The sequence below is a fragment of the Callionymus lyra genome, chromosome 4, assembly GCF_982586985.1.
Source record: "Callionymus lyra chromosome 4, fCalLyr1.hap1.1, whole genome shotgun sequence".
NCBI classification, from domain to species: Eukaryota; Metazoa; Chordata; class Actinopteri; order Syngnathiformes; family Callionymidae; genus Callionymus; species Callionymus lyra.
The window spans coordinates 19,501,374-19,525,576 of NC_141821.1; the positions used below are offsets into that span (position 1 = coordinate 19,501,374).

Below are 24,203 nucleotides of genomic sequence, written 5' to 3' on the forward strand. Positions count from 1 at the left end.
ATTCTGTGAGGCATCAAATAAAACAAACAATAAGTGGTTGATCGTCATGTATAAAGGAAGTCTCTTGGACCTCGCTCTACTTTTTATTTGTGCAGGCGATAAACGAACATATAGACTCCTTTCTACGTGATTTCATTTTTCGGAACAGACGCTTTTTCACTTCAACTGATGGGATGGCGGGTTAATGGTTTATTTCGTGGGGGCATATATTCAAGTTCCCTTTGCTCTGCTACGCACATTCTGCACAGACGATAAATATTCTCTGCATATATGAGAAACTCCTCCTGACCTTCGCTACACCTACACGAGTTTATCAAAGAACGCTTGTGCCAAGAAAGTCTGTCGAGGGGGTTATAAAATATAGAGCTGCTGGTGTTTTGGCCCGGGGGTGTTGGATGGAGTGTTGTAAAGTCATTTACAGGACCATGACATCTGTTCATAATCCAACGTCTGTGTGTGTGTGCATCTGTGTGGGCAGTTGGCAGTTCAGTGATGGAATGATAACTGTCATATCGGATGCAAGTCACACGGACGCTGATGGAAAAGACACGTCTGACACAATAGGTGGTTTCCCTTTCGTCCACCCGTGATGCAACTGATGACAAATGCATGTCAGTTATTCTGGAGTGAAATTGTTGGTAACCTGAGGTTGTGATGTAATGGAATCTTTCAGAAAAAAATTTAAATTAAAAAGATTGTTAATTTTATGAATTTTGAATATCTTTGAGAAGAACATTTTTAAAGCATCAATTTACATTTAGATTATAATATTGTTTATAGCTAAATGTGCTTCGGTATTAGGGATTGAACATATTATCTAGATAAGCACTGAAAGAGTGCATATCTCTCTCAGGGCGCTTGTTTCACATTTTTTAATAAAACACAGTATTTAATCAAATCAATCACACAATGAAGTATAATGTTGACAAGACTTTGGTCTTGTCATTGGCTGACAATCATTGTGCAAGAAATTAATTCAACCACTAGATTATCAGGTTTCTTTGAGCTGTACTGGGTTCTTGATTTGTCAGGACTTTTTGTGACTTAATTCCTTTTGCTGTAGTAAACATTGGTTCAAATGTAATAGGAAATATTTTGGGTAATTTTACTAACCATGGACAAAGCAATAGATGTCAACGTTTATAAACCCTCCTGTGCATTATAAGTGACTTATCCCTTGTGTTATCTCAGGGTCAAGGTGACCCAGAGGCCTGAAAACAAATGTGTTTGTGGTATCTCCTGTATTTTCTCTGGGTCAACGTCCATTGCTGCATATGTATTTATGGAAGCCATTGAGGTCGGGTCGCCATGACCCCGAGACAACACAAAGTATACCACAAACACATTGGTCTTCGGGCCTGTGAGTCACCTTGACCCTAAGACAACATAAGAGTTAAGAGAGACTCTAAACAAAAATGTATTTTTTTAGTTAATATAACAGAAACGTTCATTTTAAATCCCAACAAAATCATTTGTGTTGCGACTGAAGAGTTGTGAATTATGATGTATTTTGTGGGAACTGGACCTGTGGGGTTAAAGAAGGTACTTTTCATAAAAAGGAATTTCAATCTGTTCCCCATTTTCTTTTGAGCTGCAAATCAAGGAGGAAAACGTGTCATTGGTGCATTTTGGGTGGGTCTCTTAAGTCCACAAATGACTAACATTCAAATGCCTAGCTTCAGTTCGGAATAAGGATATTTTGATTTTGACTGAAGGAAGAAAGAAAGAATCTTGGCCTTTGATGTTTTCCTATTGTTTGATGTCGTTGACCACTTGTCAACAGGCGGGATAAAATATGCTGCTGTCTTATGAAATCATGTTCCAAAGATCTGTGGAAAAGTAGAAATTAGAATCCACGAACACAGTCCATACTCATCTGCTCTTCTACAATTTAAATACAGTTTTCAAAGTGCGATTATTGGAGATTAAAATAAGTTATTTGTAACATTATAAGTGACAAATCTGATGCCAAACAGATTTGTCTTTTATCTGTGTAGTTCTGAGACAAACAAAATGATTAAAATGGTCTTTAAACAGTTCGAAATATTTGTATTTTAGTGTAAATGTAATCACAACCGTCTCAAAGTGGTCACGATGCTACACAAAGCTGCAGCTTAATGCACAGCGGATAGACACAAACATACCCATCAGTGCAATATAAAAACGATCCAGACTTCTGAACCTTCTTCCCGGGGTCCCTGAACTGCTGCACTAGTAGACGAGTGAATATTTGGTTTGAGTGCAGGTGAAAAGTTGTATAAATCCAACTCCAGTTCCCGGTCTGTCTGCACTTCCAGTCTGTGGTGGCGAAACTGCCGCCTGTCAAACCTCACTGAGTGAAAACGGCTGTGGGGATGATGATAGCGTGAGCGTGTGTGGTTTCATGCGGCATATAAGAAAGCATCTAAATCAGTAAGACTGCAACGATTTAAGAATAGCAAGTGTGAGCGAGCGTGTGTTATTTGGTCCAATTAGGTTGCAGAGCGCAGGATGTAGCACATAGTTAATGGTTAAAAATGTACGTCTCTGTACCTTCTAATTGCATTCCACAATCCTTCTCTTCATTCATTTTCGTCTACATGCTCCGTCTGTCCATCAAACAGTCTCCAGGGCTCCTTTACTGTGGCAGGAAAACCTCCAGTGTACACAGGGACAGACAGAGAACTTTATCATTATGGTGATTATAAGGAGCGCTACTCTCGCTCTTATGAAGCCTGACAACGTTAATAAGGAGAGAGTCGAGGATTCATGTAGAGTTTGATCTGCAAAGTCAATGAAGAAATGTATCAAATTGTGTTGTTGTTCATGAAATAAAGTGCTATATTACTACTACTTATTCTGCTACTACTTCTACTACTTATATACTACAACTTGGTCTACTATTACTTATTATTCTACTACTTCTACTTATACCTTCACTATTTCAACTTCTACTCTTTCTAATACTTCAACTAATACTACTACTTATTCTGCTACTACTCTTATTCTCCTACTTTGTCTACTACTACTTCTACTACTACTTCTACTTCTAATACTACTACTTCTAATACCACTACTTCTTCTACTTCTACTACTTCAACTTCTACTCATTCTACTACAATGACTACTACTACTACTAGTTATTCTGCTACTTCTACTACTACTATTAATCTACTACTTTATTAACTACTACTTATTTTATACTACTACTACTTCTACTACTTCGACTACTAGTAGTTATTCTGCTACTACTTCTGCTACTATTATTCTACTACTCTATCTACTACTATTTCTACTTTTAAATATGATTTTTAAGTCAATAAATCTAGGTGAACTTTAAAAAAACAACCTTAAAACTACCATGAATTGCACTTCAGTTATAAGTTTGAATACTTGTCTCCAATTCCCCCAAGCTGTATCCCAGCTTTCTTCCATCTCTAAGTACCAGTGTTCTTTCAGTAACCTACTGTTTCTGACCAGAGGTGAGTCTGGAGACATAGAAGGACTGGTGCAAAGAGAGCTTTGCCTTTTGGCTTAGCTCTCTTTTCACCACCACAGATCGGTGCAGAGTCCAGATGTTTTAGTCTCTCAATTGAATCAGAATCTTGTCCCCAACTCCGAACCTTATTCCGACATAAAACTGGGGACCATGGTAGTGATGTGCTGGTGAAGCTTCATGAAGCAGTGTCATGTTGTTTAGAGGTCAGTTGGTGGCGCAGTTAGTTTAAAAATGATGTTATGTTTCATTGTGACAGTTGTTCAAAACAGAAAAATATTGCAGAGACTTGTATATAAAAGCTAGTTTGTTTTTGTTTTGTGTCAACTGTTGGATTGACTCTCTCGTGTGTCTGGTCAACAGTGGAGCACGACAGGGAGCTGTCACCGCAGCGCCGTCATCACAAAGAGTTCAAGTTCAACCTCACACAAATCCCAGAGGGTGAAGCCGTCACTGCAGCCGAGTTCCGCCTCTACAAGGAGTGTGTGAGCCGGGCCTTCCGAAACGATACCTTCCTGCTCCGAGTGTACCAGGTGATCAAGGAGCACCCAGACAGGTAAAGACCATCAAAATATCCTTCAATTTAGTTTTCACTGCTAAAATCCTTTTTATTCCATTAAAATCGGCCTTAATTCTTAATCTTCTTTTAATACTTTTCCGTCTTTTTAAAGTATTTCTTTTCTTTGCATTATTTTCTTTCAATTAAATGCAGTATATTTGTTTTAATATATATACAATATGTATGTACAACGGTTATATACAGTATATATAAAATTGTCTTAACCCTTGTGTTATCGCAGGGTAAAGTGGAATTAAAGGCACAAAAACAAATGTGTTTAATTTATCCATTTTCAGACCTTCGGGTCACCTTGACCCTGAGATAACACAAGCTAAAAGATAATGATTTCTGCCCTTAATTGTATTACTTATTTAAACTAAAAGGTAAATTAAAACATATATATTTCCTCTATTCACCATACACAAAAACAAATGATGATGTTCTATTAATTATTATGGTCATTATCTTTTAAGTCATTAGTTTACATTAATCTAGAATTATTATTATTTTTATTTTTTGGGGAGATTTGTTTTATTTGTCTTTTCTTTTTAATTTCTACCCCCCCGCATATTGATTGATTGACATTGACACTCATTTCAGTTTTTGCTGCATCTATTCAATTGTATTTTCTAGTGATGTGCTGATGAAGCTTCATGAAACAGTGTCATGTTGTTTAGAGGTCAGTAGGTGGCGCCATATGTTTAAGAATGATGTGATTTTTCATTATGACAGAACAAAGGAAAATAGTGCAGAGACCGCCATCTAGTGGGCTCTGAAAACAATGACACTGTTTCATGAAGCGTCATCGATCATCTCTAGAATTTACCGTAACATGTTCGTCTTTACATGATTATTACACTGTAATAAAAAATAATAATTAATAGATTTTAAACATTAAAAACAATAAAATACAATTTATATTAGTATAAAGTGAACTAAGAGCACAACCTATATTTTTCAGTATTCATGGGAGCCTGACTAGAAGGTTCATATTGTGGCCCCTGAGTAACCATCAGGTCTATAAACCTCTAGTCAACTTGCCTATAGAGAGACTTTAGATTTAATAATGAAAATTACCAAATGCGTTTGTTATTTGTAACAGCAATTTTTGGCTTCTTTTTTTTCTTACCCTGCTCACTTTTAAAGACACAATACATCTTCTCCCTGTGCAGTTATTTTATTTGTTTTCTTTTTTTCCAAGTTGCATCAATTCTGTGATAAAATCAAGTCAAACCTCGCCTCACAAAAATAGCTTCGCAGCTTCAAAAACGCTCCCGTCTCCCAGATGTGCGCAGCTAATACATGCCAAACATTTACATTGCATCTGCTGGGTTAGACAAACAGCCCGGGAGATCTCTGAATGATATTTGTGTTTGATCAAGCCTGCCTACCGAGGACCAACACCAACATGAGGAGAATTTCTGATATGTATTTATAGGCTAACATGTCGCCGCGCATGTTTGGTTTAAAGGCCAACGCACGCAGTCTGAAGCAGGAAATTGACACAGCCGTCCGACGGCGGCGACTTCAACTAAAGCTCTGGACTTAGATGGCTTTTCCACTTAGTGTTGAATAATGAGGAGAATCAAAAGGACCTCTGGGTGGGGTCTTACACATCCAACTTCAGGCTTAAAGTGATCTTCTCGCAGATCCATAGATTGAAAAGCTCTCGGAACTTTAGCTATAGATGTTGACAAAGTATATTTTTCTGCCTGTCAAGGGGCTTCTCTAGGAATCAAGAGCTACTTATTCCCCGCATTCCTTTTATCCCTACAATGGCCGGTTTGTGCTCGACAGCCTTGAGGTAAAGCCTTTTATTTTGACTGATATTTGGAGATTAAAGGGTCCATATAGCTCCAATTCCCTTATTATTGTAGGACAAGAGTTTGAGCCTTGAAGAAAATGACAGTGTGGATCATGTAACCTGCTCCTTCTTTAATTGAGATTCACTTACTGGTCTAGAACCGGGCTCTCCAGAACTTACTTGTTTACTGTTGTTATTGCCCCGCCAGCAAGAAAACCTGTTAACTTCCCAGAACCCCCTCCTTCCTGTAAACCTGAGTAAAGCTGTAATGATAGAGCGCTTAATTTGCCTGACAGCCTTTGTACTTTTCATTTGATTGTGGCGGTTTCGCTACCAGCAGGCGAGGAATGTGGCTGAAAACAATCTTAGAAATGTGGGAGATTATGTGGAGAAAAGGGATGGATTGCCTGCTTCTGTGTACATATGGTTCTTCATTTTTAATCTTTTTTTTTTTTTTTACATTATCTTACTTTCGCTATCACAATTTGTTCTTCAGTGAACTTTTTTATTTTAATTTTGATATCTTCTGTTCAAGGTTAAAGAAGTTGACAGGTCAAAAGTGTTGAGACAATTCAAAACAGTGACATTATACCTAAACTATTGCAACTGTCACCAAATTATATTCATACAAACATTCAAACAAAACAAATGTGACTACAATGAGTTTATAAATGATCTAATGCTGTATATCAATTTAAAAAATAGGATTGTAGGGTGATAAAAATGGGATGGGACCAATGTTTTGTAGCAACAAAATCTTCAACTAAAAGGTCCAGTTTGCAAATGATACGCCCTTTGTTTGAAAAGTTTACAGAACAATGTTACTTGATAGTTGTCTGGCTTTTGCAACCAACAAAACATTTTGCTTTTAAACAATTGTCTAAAAAAAAAGGTGTGTTCTGACTGTCAAAACTGATGCATGATTTCAAAAGTTGAAATGCCAAACACATCGAAGCAATTCATTTTTTGACAAAATAAATCTCTTTTATTATCTCAGGGTCAAGATGACCTGAAGCCTTCAACAGAGTCCGACTTCTTTTTATATTTATAAACAACATTGGATCATTTATAATACTGTCTACAAACAAACCGACTTGTCTCACAAGTTGGGTGTTTACTTCCTGTGATAGTTACAGCTAGTGAAGATGCTTCATGAAACAGTGTCATGCTGTTTAGAGGTCAGTAGGTGGCGCCATCCGTTTAACAATGATGTGATTTTTTAATTATTACAACAAAGTAAAATAGTGCGGAGACCCCCATCTAGTGGTCTCTGAAAATAATGACACTGCTTCATGAAGCTTCATCTGACCCTCACTAGTTACATTAAACTTATTTTGGGTTCAATGAGTATTTATTTGAAAACACATTTTAAAAAGGTCCTTCCAAAGTACCACCCTTAGCAATACAGCATAGCGGATGAATGGATTAATGCCAAGTCAAGTTTTTATACAGTTGTTTTTACTCATTCTGTCAAAAACTTTGACTTTTTTTGGACCACTCCTTTATTGTCAGCAGTTCTTCAGCAACAATGTTAAGACTTATAAAAGGAGATTTATCGCGAGGAAGAAAACATGTGTTTAACGACCCCTAACCCTACCGTTCCACCTCATTTAAGTAGTCAGTCAATAAGCTGTTTAACTGTAGGAAGTCCCCGCAGCAGCCGGCACTCTTATATGATCGCCCCCTGCTGCTCCACCGGCTGAGCTGCGATGGCACGGACGAGGCAGAAACATCGGCGGGGTTAGACTTCTCTAGGTTCAACTGGCGTTGCTGTTTGTGTGCGAGGGAACTAAAACTTAGAGGCTCTCATGGAAGCGGTCATGACGCTGTAATTAATGAGCAATGAAGACGGTTCGGCTGATGCATGACTGCAGGGGGATTCTCGGAACACCTGGATAATTGCGAGGCTTTGATGCTGCTCTGGGAGGAGGGTCGGACGGACCTGACGCTGTGTTATTACTACTGTAATGGGACAGTGGGAGGACAGGCCCTCTTATCATTCATACTCTGTCTTTTCCTTACGTGTCCGCTGCTCTCTTTTCATTAAAGAGTCTCATTGTTAGCCTCCCTCGCGCCGCACATTCTTCCGCTGATCTAATTCACAAAATAATGCCAATGATTCTAACATACTTGAAGCCTCACAGCGAAACCATTTCATCCTCTTTCCACTCCCTCAGAGAGATATAGTGTTCGGTCAAACCTACAGTGAAGAACAAAACAGCGTGGCTGCATATTTTCTTCTAAGTGCAGCAATTCATCTTCCTGTCATTGTGTTATGACACGGTTACACTGATAGAAACCAAGTGCTCCTCTCTTCATTCAACTGTGGGTCTCTATAATATTGGTGGGACATGTAGAGCAATGATTTTCTGCATCATCTGAAAACTATTATTATAATTATTATTACAATTATTATTCGCAACATTACCACTTGTTTGAACTCATCTTTTTAAACTGGCTTATTAACAATAACATAATTATAATTTCCTTGTTTTATAGTTCCCTTTAAGAAACTTTTAACTTCCGTATCTTTCTTTTATTTGAAACTACTGTTGTCTTTTTCGCTGTTGTTTTATAATCTTTCTGTATGGTGTCCTTGTGTGTCTTAAAAGGCCATTATAAATTAAATGAATTGTTATTATTTATATTATTATTATTATTTTCCCTTAAATTTTAAATACTTGTGTCTCTTGAGAGATTTTACGCAGTTTAGTCAACCATTGATACATTTTAATGACTTTAGACTTCATTAAGATTTAGACTTAAAAGACACTGATTCTATTTTCAACTGTCTTTGTGACAAAGGTGACCCGAAGGCCCGAAAACAAATGTGTTTGTGGTAACCCTTTGTGTTGTCTCTGGGTCAAGTTGAACAACCTCCCTGGTGTGTATAAACATATATACAGTGTTGGATGTTCATATTGACCCAAAGTAATAAATACATTTATTTTCGGGCCTTTGGGTCACCCTGACCCTGAGAAAACAGCTAAACTGAATATCTAACAATTGGGTAAAAAAGATCATTGTATAATTTCTTGTATAACCCACAATTCACAAAAAAATAGTTATTAATTTGTGATTTATGTACATTTTAATGTCTTGAAATAAGGCCATTTTTGGTGAATTTAGCAAAGTCACATTTCAAAAATATCAGACGTTAACACTATTACTTTTTAGTAATACTTTTTTATATTTTATTTTTCTAGTTTTGTCTTGTGCCCGGCTTACAACTTTTCTTTAACCTACAGCTGTCTCAACTTTCACATTTTTGGTCTTTCATCTCATTTTGTTGCATGGTTTCATTTTTTTTGTGGTTGTATTTTGTGTTCGGAACTCTAGTGCAACACTGCAAAAAAAACGGACCAAAAACTGTTTCAATTGAGGAGAAACTCTGAACTCAGGAAAATAGTCTCACAACATGATCTGGAGCTAATAATCCATGCATTTTTGTCTTTAGATAATTATTTTCGTGTCTAAACAAGAAGGAGCTGTCTCGCCTGCAGTTAATACAAAACTCTGCAGTGAGAATTATGACCCGCTCTAGTAGAAGAACTCACATTTCTGAACACTGATGGTGTTACTGATGGTTCCTGTCTACTGACTCTTGACATCTTAAGCCTTTTTTTTATTTGCGCAGGCTTCTCTATTATCTTGAGGCTGCTGTTTGTTACTGTGTTGTCTTGGACTTACTTACTTCAACCCAAGCTAGTGCTACTTTTATCTCATACCTGCCAATGAGGAGGTACCAGATTAACTCTTGCTGTAGCTGCTTGTGTGTTTGTTACGCATTTTTCAACATAACGAAAAACATTTTCCTGTTTCTAGAGAGTCAGACTTGTTCCTGCTAGAGTCGCGCAGGATCTGGGCCACCGAGGAGGGATGGTTGGAGTTTGAAATCACGGCTACCAGCAACCTTTGGGTGATGAGCCCGGTGCACAACCTGGGTCTTCAGGTCAGCGTGGAAACCAGCAGTGGTAAGAACCCACTTGTCCTACTTACTTTCCTCGGAACCACTTCGAAAACATAACTTTATTCCCCAACAACAGGGAAAAGCATCAGCTACAGAGACGCCGGGCTCGTGGGCCGGGACGGCGCGCTGGAGAAGCAGCCTTTCATGGTAGCATTCTTCAAGGTCAGTGAAGTCCACTTCCGGACTTCCCGCTCCACTGGCAGAAAAGGTCGACAGCAGAACCGGAACAGATCTACTCAGGAGGCATCCCGACCAGTTCTGGCAGGTGAGTTTGAGAAGATCCCTGGTTCATTTTAATCTCATCAACCACATCAGACGTTCATATACCTGTAATCTACAAGCTAGGTTTGGGTCTCCATGGATACTGAGTAGAGCTTCATGAAGCGTTCTATATATCTGTCTCCTCCCCCCCTCTTCTTACACATACACATTCACATCAATGAAGCCTAACTTAAGCAGCAACTATATTCTATACATGAATGTCTTCTATATTTCCAGAATAGCTTCTATTTGGTGGTGCTATTCCACAGAATAAAAAAATAATCCAGCGTTTGAGGGAAAAGGTCAGCGCTGACAGACAGGTGACCTCACACTCCAAAACTTCTCATCAGTCCTTCTTCAGCCATGATGTCATGAGCAGCTTGATGTTATGACTCCGCAGACATTCCAAATTAAATCAATCCCTAATCCATTCACCTTTCACCTGCAGTGTAATGTCGGCCAAGCTCTGTCGTGTCCAAAGCCGAGCTGCACCTGCGAGGCTTAATAAAGTGGCCGATGTGCACGAAGGTAGCGCTCACTGAGCCTGTTGTTCACATTTGCTTTGCAATTATTCTTGATGGTTTAAACTTCTTTTTCACTTCTTGACGTGAGTTTATATTTTGACGACCATGCCGATGACCTATTTAAGATTTTTTATTTAACCCTTCTATTATCTCTGGGTCAAGGTGACCCAATGGCCTGAAAACAAATGTGTTTGGATTCCAGAAATACAAATGCAGTGATGGCGATCATTTGTTTTCAGTAGATGTGGTCTGATGAAGCTTCATGAAGCAGTGTCATTATTGCAAAGTCCACTAGATGGCACTATTTTCTCATCATTTTAAACTAATGGCACCACCTACTGACCTCTAAACAACATGACACTGTTTCATGAAGCTTCATCACTAGTTTTCAGGCCTTCGGGTCACCTTGACCCTGAAGTAACACAAGGGTTAATAACCAGCCATGATCATTGAAACTACTATTTCATTTATTTATTTATTTTTGGCTGGATGACATCATCATTGTCGACTTTTATTTAAATTATATTTTTGAATTTGTCTTTTTACAAAGCAAGTATTTTTCGTAGAATGTTCAAGTCAGTCAAGGCTAACATTTAATGCGACTCACGAGTGTCGAGCCAAACGTATAACCAGACTCGATAACATTTCATTTTATGCGCGATGTTATGACCGGTTCTTCACTAGAGCGACTTCTTTTGACTCGATTCAGGAAACCTTTAAAGCAGGTAGCACGACAACAAATACATCACAGCGTGACTCCTCTGTTTGCCAAGTCCTTGGGCGCCAGAAAAATACAGTCGCACATGTTGGCTCTCCATTCGTCTCTTGCGCTCATCTTTCCTGTTTTTTTTGTTTTAATTACACCACCATCTGTATCTGACCGTCTTCCCTTCCCTGCTGCTCCACCGTGGTGCCTTTTTTTTTCGACTAGAGGTCCTAGTTTTAGTGTTTCTTCGGAGCACCTCACCTTCTCAGTAGGTTGCTGCACACTGCTGTTAGCACAAGAGGTTGTAAGTTAAATTCCTGCAGGGTCTCTTCTCGGTAATTGCGTGAGATGAAAGCTTTGGCTGCAATAACAGAGAACAAAGACTCATCATTTGTTATGCTACAAGACTCCTAGAAATGTAGCACATGTTCATTTTTGGCCCAAAAGCTATGTTCTCCTTTACGCAGCTGTCACCTTTGGCTTGAGATGTCCTAAAATCTGTTATGTCTTCGGAGATGAATGTGAATCAGAGGATGGAATTACACTAGGTGTCCCTTTTCTAGAATAACAGCGATAAAAATTCGAAGTATGCTACAAAGTCTCGCTCAAAGTGTCATCGTGTTCACTGAACCTCCTCGGACCTGAACCTTCTTTAGCAGAATAAGCCCTAACAAGGACAATCTGTTAAAAGAGTCCTGGAGGACTGGACTTTACATAACCCAAAACATCAAGACCTCTCCGCCTCGCCACTCGGGACGGAGAGGAGAGTAAATATTTAGATCCAACACAGGAAGCTGGGAGGCCCCCATCGCGACAGAAGAGTGTCTGCGGCCAGAGTCGGACTGCTGGGGTTGAACAAGATGGGAGGATCCATGTGGAATTCAGGAGGGCATATGGTTTCAATACTGCATCACTCACTACAGAGACGGGGGGAGGACAGGATGGATGGGGAGAGCATCCGTCATGTGTATATAGAGAGTAACAAAATGGGGATGTTGTCCTCATTTTACTGTTAGTATTATACATCAATGTTTATGTCACTTCATTAACACGAGGAGTTTTATTTTCACTGGTGATTTACGGCAAACACAAGATCTTTAGTGCTCAACATAGATGTTTTTTTTTTTTTAATCCTTTCTGTGACTTACTATGAGTGCTCTGACATAACTTCAGCCAAAGCTACAACTCTAAAGCCTAGGCACAAATTAAAAAAAGGTAAAAGATGAAAAATAAAAAGTTCTTAAACCCTTCCAGTTGAAGATTTCACACATTTAAATGTTCATTAAACTTTCCAAGATGCTGCCCTGACATTTTTTCATTTAGCATCTTGATACTTTTCTTTTTACTTTTTTGACCAGACTAAATGGACATTTATACCCAAATTAAATTTTTAAATATTTTATTGTAATTAATAGAAATTAACTAGTTTGTATACGTACGATTAAAGTGGCAAAATTCAAATTTAACTCATTTTCTACTCACCCTCATGTCGACTAAGGGTTGGGATTATTTTCAGAGTAATCTGTTTCTTTTTAGAGTTCCAGACAAAAATGTGAGTCCATTTTAAGGCAAAATTGCTGTCCAAAGAGACACTTCTTAAAAAGATCCAATTACCTCCGTTATGTTCTTCTGTAATGTCCCTTTTGTTGTCACAACTCGACACAACACACTTACAAAACTCTATATTTTAGGTTTGTTTGTAGCAGAAGCTTAAAGGCTAACATGCTACACAAACAGGAGGAACTCAGAGTAAATATTGCAAGCACTTCAGTCTACTCTCTACACTTCTGTCTACTGATTACTCTGAAAAGGAACAGATTACGCTGAAAATAATCGCAACCCTTAGTCCACATGAGAGTGAGTAGAAAATGAAGAATTAAACTAACCCTTTAGACTAGTTTTGTAAGGCAATTTGCAAGGACATTTGAAGTACACCAAAAGTAGCATTAATCCAACTGTCAGCATTCTTCTCTTTTGGAAAAAGCAAAATTAAAGCAGACATTTATCTTTTCCTCTGGTCAATAGTGTTCAAGATTCTGTCAAGATTGCTCTTGGTTTTCTCTCAGATGCCTGGAGCACCTCATGAAGGAGGCGTCCTGACAAGAAAACCTATATTGGCTTCTGTTTATATATTGAATCTACTTAATCCCTTTAAAATGGCTGCTTGGTGCTGACTTATTGTTGTTTTTTTTACGTAGCCAACACTTGCAACCACAGGTCAGGACAGAAAACAAAATGCCAAAAATTGAGCAGCTTTTTTTCAGCATTTTCTCTTGAATTGATGTCCTCACTAATGAAGACGTAGCAGCAACTTGTCCTTCAATCTCAAACTACAGATCTTTAACATCTTAGAATTACATGGATGTCAGACAAAATACTACACAATACTACTCCATCAGCAGATACTGTCAACAACAATTTAAAGCAGTGTATGAGGAAGTAGACGAGGAGAAAAAAGAGGTTGGTTGAAGATGTATTTTTAAACACATTAAAGTGGATGAAAACCAAAATACATAATTTAACTTAAACACATCAATTTTTTTAGTTACAGTAAGAATTTGGATGCTTCACATTCTACAAAAAATATCTGAAAAATACCTTCAAACAAAATAATTCCAGATTTCTGCATCAATAGACGTGTCACAATGTTACCGTGTGATAAATCCTGTCTTGACTGAGAGCAGAGTATTGTATTTGAAAAGATAAATGTCAGGGCGTGGCAGGGGCTGCCACACCAAGAGTGCAATGTAACGCCTCTTAAGTTGAATGTGGGCTTTTCTGGGTGAGAACTCTAGCTGTCGGTAGTGAGGGTCAGGCTGTAGTGGGACGTTAACAAGCATCCGGGGAAGGAATATCACATCCCATAGACGGCCTGTAATTAAGGCTAACCAGTCATTAGCGACGCAGCTAAAGGAGTGACCACGCTAACAGTATTTCTTAAGGAAATATAATAACACGGCGCTGGGCCAGCTGTGTTTTTTCATCTCCTCATTCTCCTCGCTCCTTCTCCGCCCGACCTCCTTTTGTTTAGCGTCCGAGTAATTAGACGCAGCTCAGCTCCCTCGCAGGGTTTAATAACCTCTGTGATGAAAGACAGGAAGAAAGATAAACTTCAGTAGTCGCGCTCAGAGGGAGGGATGGTGAGAGAAAAGAGACTTTAAGGACAACGTTCGCCTTGCAAGTCTTCGTGGGCGTTTGAACCCTCACCTTCCTGATCCTGCGTTCAATACTGTGTCTGTGACATTTAACAACCACACATAAGTGGAGAGTACAGTTCTGTCCCGAAATCTTTGTTCATTTAAAAGTAATTTATTAATATGAACATCCAAACATTGAGTACTGTTGCAGCACGTAATGAGACTTTAAGTTGTGAGTGCTTTTTTACAAGTGATGGTCTGATGAAGCTTCATGAAACAGTGTCATTATTTTCTGAGCCCACTAGATGGCGGTCTCTGCACTATTTTCCTTTGTTTTGAACAGCTGTTTCTTATGAAACATCATATCATTTAAAAAAAACTAAACTAATGGCGCCACCTACTGACCTGTTAGCAGCATTAAACTGCTTCATGAAATATAACATAAATAATTTTACCTCGAAAAATAAATTGTGTTTAAAAGGCCATGAATTTTCCATGTTTTAAGTGTTATCTACAATGTCAGATTAAATGGAAATCCAACATTTTGAAGATCTTTGGTTTATGAAAGAAGACCGAAAATGCATTGCGGTATCAACTCTGGACTACAATCTTACTGACGTCAACACGTTCAATATAAATCACACAACAAATCTTGGGTTCATAAATCCTTTTAGTGATAGTTCACCCAAAATTCAAACTTTTTTTTAAAAACTTTTTGACCAGTTAACCAGTTTTAGGGAAACTTACACCCAAGTGTTGAACTTGTTATTGTAGTTATTAAAAATTAACTAGTTTATGTATGTGCAATGAAAGTGATAGTCCACCCAAAATTCAAACCCTGCTCATTTTCTACTCACCCTCATGTCGACTAAGCGTTGGGATTCTTATCAGAGTAATCTGTTCCTTTTTAGAGTTATAGACAAAAGTGTTTGTTCATTTTAATGTGTTATCTCACAATATTTACCCATTATACTTTTGGTGTCCAATATAAAGGCACTTGTTAAATTGATGTACATTTTTGTTAGTAGAAAATCAGTGAAGTTAAAATTTTAGGTGAACTATCTCTTTAATAAAACCTTTGAAATGCATTTGTATCTTCTCTGATTTTGACTTTGAGAGACACACACAACGGTATCTTCTCTATAGATACTATCAACGCTCAGTGGCAGAAGCAACAAAGTTTGTCCGAGGTTTTTCAGGGCAGGAAACGTTTCACAGAAGACGATTGCTGACAAACGACGACACTTGGTCAGAAACAGGTTTAGGAAAGGTACCAGTTTTTGGAAGAAGAAACAAAACACTCACTCAATGAAGGCGCTGTCTATGTTTTCGGCTGCTCCTGCGTGTCCTAAAATTACCGTTGCAGGTGTAGTTGTATTCCTGGCCCCCTAAATGTTCTATGGGGTTGACCACAACGTCAACGTAAGCCAAACCAGCCGAGTAAAATCCTCTCAAGATGTTACATCAGTCTTCTTTTCTAGTTTCTTCCGCTTATTAGAGAGGCCCAGGTTTCTCTCTCAGAAACCTCCTGCAGGTCTCCTCAAGTAAGAGACACAACCACTTGTGAGCTCACTACTGGGAATAATAAACCCCTGGATAATAAAATATATTTGTATTATAATTGGGTTTCGTAGGTAAAAATATTGGCTGTAATAACCCTTTTTTTTTCCTGATAACCTTCTAACCTGAAACTATTTAAACACTGAACATAAGGAACGTCTCCTCTGAATGATGAACCCAAAACACAATTCCAGCTGAACTGAAGCCCCACCCAGGGAAGGCAATTGGAATAATGACAGTGACATTACAACAGTGTAATTACGGTGTGATGCATTTTTCAAGTTCATTCCCACCTCTGCTCTCTGTCAAAAGGAAGGAAAAAGAAATTAATGGACACGTCATGGGAGCCGGAGCTCAGTGGTAGCGGTGTGGCATTAAATTTTTACAGGCAGGAAGGGGAGATGTGGTTTATGGGCACCACAAATCTGGGCCTTTACACTCCATGAAAGCCAACTGTAAATATCAGCTTTATTCCTCCTAAAGAGCCCCTCGTACTGTACATGCTGTGGGCGTGAAAGGCCACAAGGTTTTTAGGAAAATGTGTGCACGACACTGAGAATAAGAGATGAACATGAATCTGAGGAGATGAATGGATCTGCATCTTCACAGTCGCAGCGAGGGAAACCTTAATACTTTAAAATGTAGGAGAAACAATTTTGGACGACCATCAGTGGACGTTGAGATGAGGTCATTCCAGTTCTGCAGAGAATCTGATGTCAACAAAACACACATGTTATTGATCATTAAATAAGAACTTAACGTGTGGAAAGTGTGGAATAATTAAGGAATGTTTTTTAATACTGACAAAGATGTTAAAACCCCATAACAGCTGCAGCAGCTTGTTTCCTCATCTTTGAAGACACACGCACGGTAAACCTGTTAGATGCTGCTGCCGCTAGAGAGTTGGTCAACTGGGAGGAAGGAAGAACATCATGTGACCCGTCATACGTGCACACACAGCCTCACATGCAGACGCACATACGCTGACACCTTAAACTTCGTATTTCCACGGTTTCAGTGAGGAAGCTGAGAGGAAGGAAGCCTCTGCTCAGGAAAACAGCTGACCAACACATTTGTTGACCTCACTAGATAACCTTGTGTATGGTAAACAAACAAACTAAAAACAAACTTTATTTGACTCCTACTGTTTTCAGCAATTCATGATTTGGAGGCATATTTAACTGCAGCACAAATTAATTGTGGTGTACCCCAAGAGTCTATGCTTGGACTCTTGATTGTTTAAGCACTTTGTGACCATGGTCTAGAAAGGCACTTTACAAATAAGATGTACTTTCTTACTTACTTGGTCGTCGTGCACGGCAAAGAAAATAATGTCTAGTATATCTCAGACAACTGTTTTTTTTGGTCATGAAACACATTTGACTTTTGAAGACAAATTAACATTACAGATGTATATAGATTTTTTTCTCGATAAAATAAGATGCTAGTTAATAAATATCTGACTTAAAGTTTAACATATTCCAACATTGCACATTAATTAATATAAATATAATAATTTTGATTGCGATGCTTGGTGTAATTTTTCATATGAATTAATCGTTGCCACCCCTTAACATGCAATGTGCGCGGAAATAATACATGGATTTACTTTATATTAAAAACTTAAATGCTTTTCTTTCTACTACCTATTACCTCATGGGGGATTCGGGGGGGGGGGGGGCAGAGACTGTCCTAGCTTCTTTTGGGCGAGAGGCAGGGGACACCCTGGACAGGACGTCAGTCTGTCGCAGGACACACAAAGACACACAACCATTCACACACACACACAAATACCTATTGACAATTTCCTCATGTTTTAAATCAACCTCTGTATGTTTTTGGACTGTGGGAGGAAACCAGAGTGCCCGGAGTAAACCCCTGCAACACAGGGAGAATGCACTCCTCACAGAAAGATCAAAAGTTGGTTATTTTAATAGTATTTCCACCTCAGAGTGAATGCAGTAAAGCATCAGTTTAAAACTTGATTGCGTTCACATTACATTGAGAAAGAAAATCATCAACTTCAACCCAATCTAACACGTGTTACTGGGTAGTAAGGGCACTGAATGTATCCAAATTATTTAGCAAAATACATATTTCCAATATTCCCCATTGATCTGCTTAAGAAAATACAGATTGGGAAACTGTTGCAGAGACTAATAAAGTGAGTCCAGATCAGCTCACGGGTTAAATCCCGTACGATTCCTTTGGGTGCTCCGGCCACCGTGAAGCTAATCTCAGATGGTTTGTGATTCCTGCATTTCAATAAAAGCTAAAGTGATCAAGCAGAGAGATGATTGAAATTCAAGCGGACCATCCCACAGTGTGACCCGGGTTCAACATCTGGATTCCCTCTCCGGTCAGATGTCTTCAGACCCTAAAACTTGAATACGTCAACGTCGCTTCACGTCATGTTTTCTTCTTCCTGTTATTGATGCTTGAGTGAATAAGAGTCAAAACAATTAAACCAAAGGGGCAAGATTTTGGTTGCGAGTCCAAAAAAACGTGGGCGGAAAGTCGCCGTCACCAACATGACTTCATAACTGGCGACCGACGCCAACAATGACCGCCGTGACTATGAAAAGCAAACTACCTGGACTGAGATAATTAAGACTGAACTCCACAAACACACTGGTCACTGTGTCAAAACTTGAGCTCATGCCGGATAATGTTTGGATGCCGATGAATTCAATTAGCTTATTAGACAGCAGTTGAGTGTGGAGCACGTACTGCCCGAGGACCACGCCCTCGCCTGCGCCTCCGCCCGGCTCATTACATGAGGCGTGCGCTGCTCAGGTTTCCAGTGAAACGGGTCAAATTTTGCTGGACTTTTAGGTCATTCTTTAAAAAAAAAAAAAAAAAACATTATTTTCCAGCCAACATGAGGGACAGAAACCGCAGCACGTACATTTTCTCATGTGTGTTTTCTTGGGATTTCAGAGTACAACAGCAGCGACCAGAAGACGGCCTGTCGAAGACATGAGCTCTACGTCAGCTTCCGAGAGCTTGGCTGGCAGGTACTTGTCATTTTAATACCACAAAGAACTTGAAATGGCAGTTTTTGGGTTCTTTAACAAATAGTTAAAGCATGAACAAAACTAAATAATATTATTGGCAATATATTGGCAATATTTAACAAAGTGTAATACAAGTGTCTGATTAAAGTTGTTGTGCATGGATGTTGTTTCACTAAACACTGAAAATACTTTTATAAATATACCACAATTTGTAGATATTCAGTATATGTAAAATGTAGTGATGACCTGATGAAGCTTCATGAAGCAGTGTCAAAGTTCACTAGATGGCGGTTTCTGCACTATTTTCTTTTGATTTGAACCACTGTTCTAATGAAACATCACATCATTATTAAACGGATGGCGCCACCTACTGACCTTTAAACAACATGACACTGTTTCATGAAGCTTCATGGTAAATTGGTTGTGGTCATTTTTAACCAAATTTTTTGCCTCATTGAAAGTTATCTACATGTCAAAAGTCTCATTTCGAAGAGAAACTTTTACACACAAAAGTTCCTTTTGAAAGTGTTTTCCTTTTGGGCGTTAAGCTCCACTGCTTGAGGCATTTAGATTTGTCTCATTTGAGTCATTGAAAATAAAATATCACATCTGCCTCCAGCTCAATATTCCTATGATGGAGTGATAAAGTGGAGAAATAAAAAGTGATGCTCAGATCCTCTCAAAGTTGGATCGATTATTTTAAAAGTTTATCTATGAAAAGGGTCCGACCCGTCAAGCAGCGACTGTTAGCAGAAGAGTCTCAATATATTTAAATATATCAATAATAATAATAATTATATTTGTATATAAAATATGATATGCTATTTGATCTGATTCAATTGATTGGTGTCGGGTAAATAAAAGTTAGATTCGATGTATCCCTGGAAAAGAGTAATTTTCTTAAAAAGTCTTAATTTTTATTGCACTGCTTTTGATTACTTAACACCATTTTTTCTACTATAGCAAGAAACCAATCCGAGTTCTGTAGTTTGGCATTTAAAATGACCTTTTTGACCTTAAAAAAATTGCCTTTTTTCAGATGCTTCCAAATATAAGATCCTATGGTAACAGTCCTGACTAAATATTTTAAGAAATGTTTCCAATTATGATCAGGAGAAAATAGATTGTGGATCAGAAGCTTTGATAATGTTGACATTTTGAGAGCTCTTTTGTTTTGTGTGTCAGTTGTTCTTGAAATTACATTTAATGTGGATGATTTTACTGAAGAAACTTGTCGGTCAGTCTAGTGAGAGTCTCAAGTGAGAAACAACAGAAAGACATAACTGTGTTGCAGAAGGTAAAAAGAAAAGTTCCGACAGGGTTAAAAGACAAAAAAAAAACTGCAGTTCTCAGAGTGTCCACTTGAGCCTTGTTGCAAGAAACGTATATGACATTTTAAATAAGTTACAGCCTGGTTCTCATTCCAATTTTTCTAATCATTACAAACCTAATGTGGGTAATTTTCTTCCAAATTCCCTTTCAAATATTTCTGTTCTTAATTTTGCAATAGTAGGGGCATGTTTGTTTTGATTTACGAATGAACATCAGCTACTCTACTCTACTCTACTAGTCTATGGTTAAACTAAGTAAGGATTGAGAGTAGTGATGTGTTGATGAAGCTTCATGAAGCAGTGTAATATTGTTTAGAGGTCAGTAGGTGGTGCTATACGTTTAAAAATAATGTGATGTTTCATTAGAACAGTTGTTCAAAACAAAGGAAAATAATGCAGAGACGGCCATCTAGTGACACTGCTTCATGAAGCTTCATCAGACCATCACTACCATAGACCATAGACACAATCATTCCATTCTATGTTCCTTCACTTATCACTTCACTGGCAACTTTATAGGTCAACATATCAACATGAACATTCATCTACTTTGATTTCAGACCCAACTATCCCAAGACCACATAAAAAATGAATTATGATTGGTCGATGAAACCACTTTTATTTAGTTGAGGAGTATAGTAGCTGATGTTCACTTGTAAATCAAAACAAACATGCCTCTACTATTGCAAAATTGAGAACCGATATATTTGAAAGGGAATTTGGAAGAAAATTACCCACATTAGGTCTGTAACTTTTTTAAAATGTCATATACGTTTTTTGCAACAAGGCTCAAGTGGACACTCTGAGAACTGCAGTATGTTGCACTTCCAGTTTGGCTTCAGTTCTTAATACCCAGTATTTTCCCTTAGTTTTTTGTCTTTTAACCCTGTCAGAACTTTTCTTTTTACCTTCTGCAACACAGTTATTTCTTTCTGTTGTTTCTCACTTGAGACCTGATAGACTGATCGACCAGTTAAAATCATCCACATTAAATGTAATTTCAAGAACAACTGACTCACAACACAAAAGAGCTCTCAAAATGTCCGCCATCTAGTGGACTCTGAAAATAATGACACCGCTTCATGAAGCTTCATCAGACCCAAACACTAGTCTATGGTTAAACTATAATAAATATAATAACATAATGAGCAAGAGAGACTTTAAAAAGTCGTGAAACCACAAATTAAAAAAAAGTCACAAACCAAAGATTTAAAAACAGAATAATGAAGAGAAAATAATTAAATAATTAAAAACTCATGATGTGGCACCGACACGTTATGTAAGTCAACATTTTTGCGGGATAATTTTAATAACAAACACGACTGGAATCAAAAGAAACACAGCAAGGAATGTGAAACAATAAAACAGGATCTTTTAATTACACACATATAAAGGTTTCTATTTTTGAATTATATGGGAGCGGACGGCAGTTCCATGAGGCTCAAGTCTTTCCTTTTGTTTATACATTTTTACGCGTGTTTACCGAAGCTCAGGCTCTGGAATAAGTCAACAAGACGGGAAAAGTTGCGTACCTTCTTCCACAGAAGCTTAAAGCTATTAACCCAGTACTGACATCTAGAGGGAAACTGCCAACACACACACACACACACACACTCACGCACACACACAGGAAGCCAGCTGGGCAGAAGGAGAGTGACAGACGGGGACATGAAAGACAAACGTGTTATTGAGACAGACAGGAAGGTACACTTGATAAAAACCATGAAAACAAGTACGAAGGAGGTGAAACATGCATGCAGGGAATTTATCAGAGTGAAGCGGGAGGAAGGAAAAGAGAAGTATTACTTCCCTGAGCGATTCCACAGACACAAGTGTTTGTGCAGGGATTTGTCCTCGGAGACGAGGTGAACGCTCAACCTCCCCGCAGACGACAGATGGACTCATGTGGAACATGTGGGTCAACGCTTTACAAAAGTAAAAATAAATTTATATAGAACTTAAATACCTTGGGTTTATTGTACTTTCAGTTTTTAACACTACACACGGATCCAAATAAAGTATTTCAACGTTTAACCATTGCAATTACTCCTCCACAAGTATAATAAAACCTTTGAGAATACCAAAGACGCTATAATTTCTGTCCTTTTTTTTTTTTTTGCCTGCAGGACTGGATCATTGCTCCTGAAGGCTACGCAGCCAACTACTGTGACGGAGAGTGCTCTTTCCCGCTCAATGCCCACATGAACGCAACCAACCACGCCATCGTACAGACACTGGTAAGACCAACAACCTACTGGTGGTTTGGGTTTTGCACCGCTCGTTTTAATAAGGCTTTCTTTCATGATCGGTGGAGGGAGTGTAAACTGCTGCTGCAGCAATAATGTTGAAGTCATGAAGACATACCAGGAAGTTTGTTAACATTTAAGGGTCATAAAATGCTGGACAGTTTTAGTACTGCTAACTTTTTTTTCCTAATTCCGTACGGCAGGAGAGTTCATCCGAGCTATGTATTATAATGATTGGTTCTATCTAGTGGCTGAGTTCTTATGTAACAGATGATGAGGTTTCGTGATACAGACATTTACAAAATCCACCAATGATCCAAGAACAAGGTTACATTGATGTGTTCCCAAGGCTCTCCCAAATTAAGTTGTCTTTGTTTTCTACCATTTTAACAATTTATAACATGATAAAATCAACTTGTAAATGAGAAATACAATAATATCATTGATCAAATATTATAAATATTTACAGTGATTTGTATATTTTCATATTTTTTTTTTAACTTATCAGGGAGTATGATTTCAAAAGAGATTTTGGAATAAAATAATTTACTTAAAGAGCAACTACAGTGAACACTTTCCTGACTCACTCACATGTTTCAAATTTCTTCCTCTGCAAGATGCAGTTGGTCCCTCATCATGACCATGTAGTTATTACTTTATAAAGTTCTCCCCCGTCTGAAATCTGGGCGAACGAGAGGTTACTAGAGCGGAGTCCATTATGAAGTAATAATGGCTTCACTCCTCCTACAGCCAGCTGTAATCATCTTTGTTTATACAACGAGTCTTTCTCGATGGATGATAGGCGATAACAAACATTGATGTTCGACTAAACACAGCAGAGTGGGTGTGGTTATGGTAAACAAAATTTCATCTCCAGAAAAAGAAAGAGTTTTTAGTGGGCAGGGGGATTATTTCATGTAATGTAAATATTTCAATGAAAAGAGAGTTTTGTACTCACACACACATACTGGTGATACAATAGAGTTCAACATCTATTTAAGACACACTTAAATCAACACACTCATTCATCAGACTTTTTCCATCAATAAATTATTGGAACACTTAATGTTTTTCTTCTTTCAGAAGCTGTTTGTATTTTATTTCTGGGGGTTTTGTACAAGTTTGTGTACCGCTCTACAGGCAATTCTTTTCTTTGTTTGGGTGTTAGCACAGGAGACTACCGTAATGACGGTTATATGAGCTCAAAAGCCAGTTGAAAACTTGACTTTTTTGGGGTACTGTCCTTATACCTAAAACTAACATTACAAAAAGTATCAGAGAAAGAAAAAATATTGAGTTGCTAACATTTGAGGTAAAGAATGAGAACACCATAAGTAGTTAAGTTCCTTTTAACAAGTTATGTGTGGCTTGTAGAACCAGTGAAAGTGTTGGAGTTCTGATTATGAAGCTGCATGTACCTTCCTTTAGCTCCAGTGTGGGTCTGTTTCTTTTCTACTGTAAATTAGTGATGGTCTGATGAAGCTTCATGAAGCAGTGTCATTATTTTCCAAGCCCACTATATGGCAGTCTCTGCACTATTTTCCTTTGTTTTGAACAACTGTTCTAATGAAACATCATTTTAAAATTGACGGCGCCACCTACTGACCTCTAAA

The 24,203-nt window shown here is 38.2% G+C and overlaps 2 protein-coding genes across 2 annotated transcripts in view; both read left to right on the forward strand.

Moving 5' to 3' along the window:
• The window catches only part of pdcd6 (programmed cell death 6), a 160,993-nt gene that overhangs the window by 56,322 nt on the left and 80,468 nt on the right, over window positions 1-24,203 (forward strand). The window lies entirely within an intron of this gene.
• The window catches only part of bmp6 (bone morphogenetic protein 6), a 50,000-nt gene that overhangs the window by 24,786 nt on the left and 1,011 nt on the right, over window positions 1-24,203 (forward strand). Inside the window, exons 2-6 of the mRNA XM_087789105.1 lie at window positions 3,839-4,031; window positions 9,664-9,812; window positions 9,885-10,073; window positions 18,937-19,013; window positions 22,471-22,581. Coding sequence (XP_087645231.1) covers window positions 3,839-4,031; window positions 9,664-9,812; window positions 9,885-10,073; window positions 18,937-19,013; window positions 22,471-22,581 — 719 coding nt within the window. The remainder of the gene's footprint in view (window positions 1-3,838; window positions 4,032-9,663; window positions 9,813-9,884; window positions 10,074-18,936; window positions 19,014-22,470; window positions 22,582-24,203) is intronic.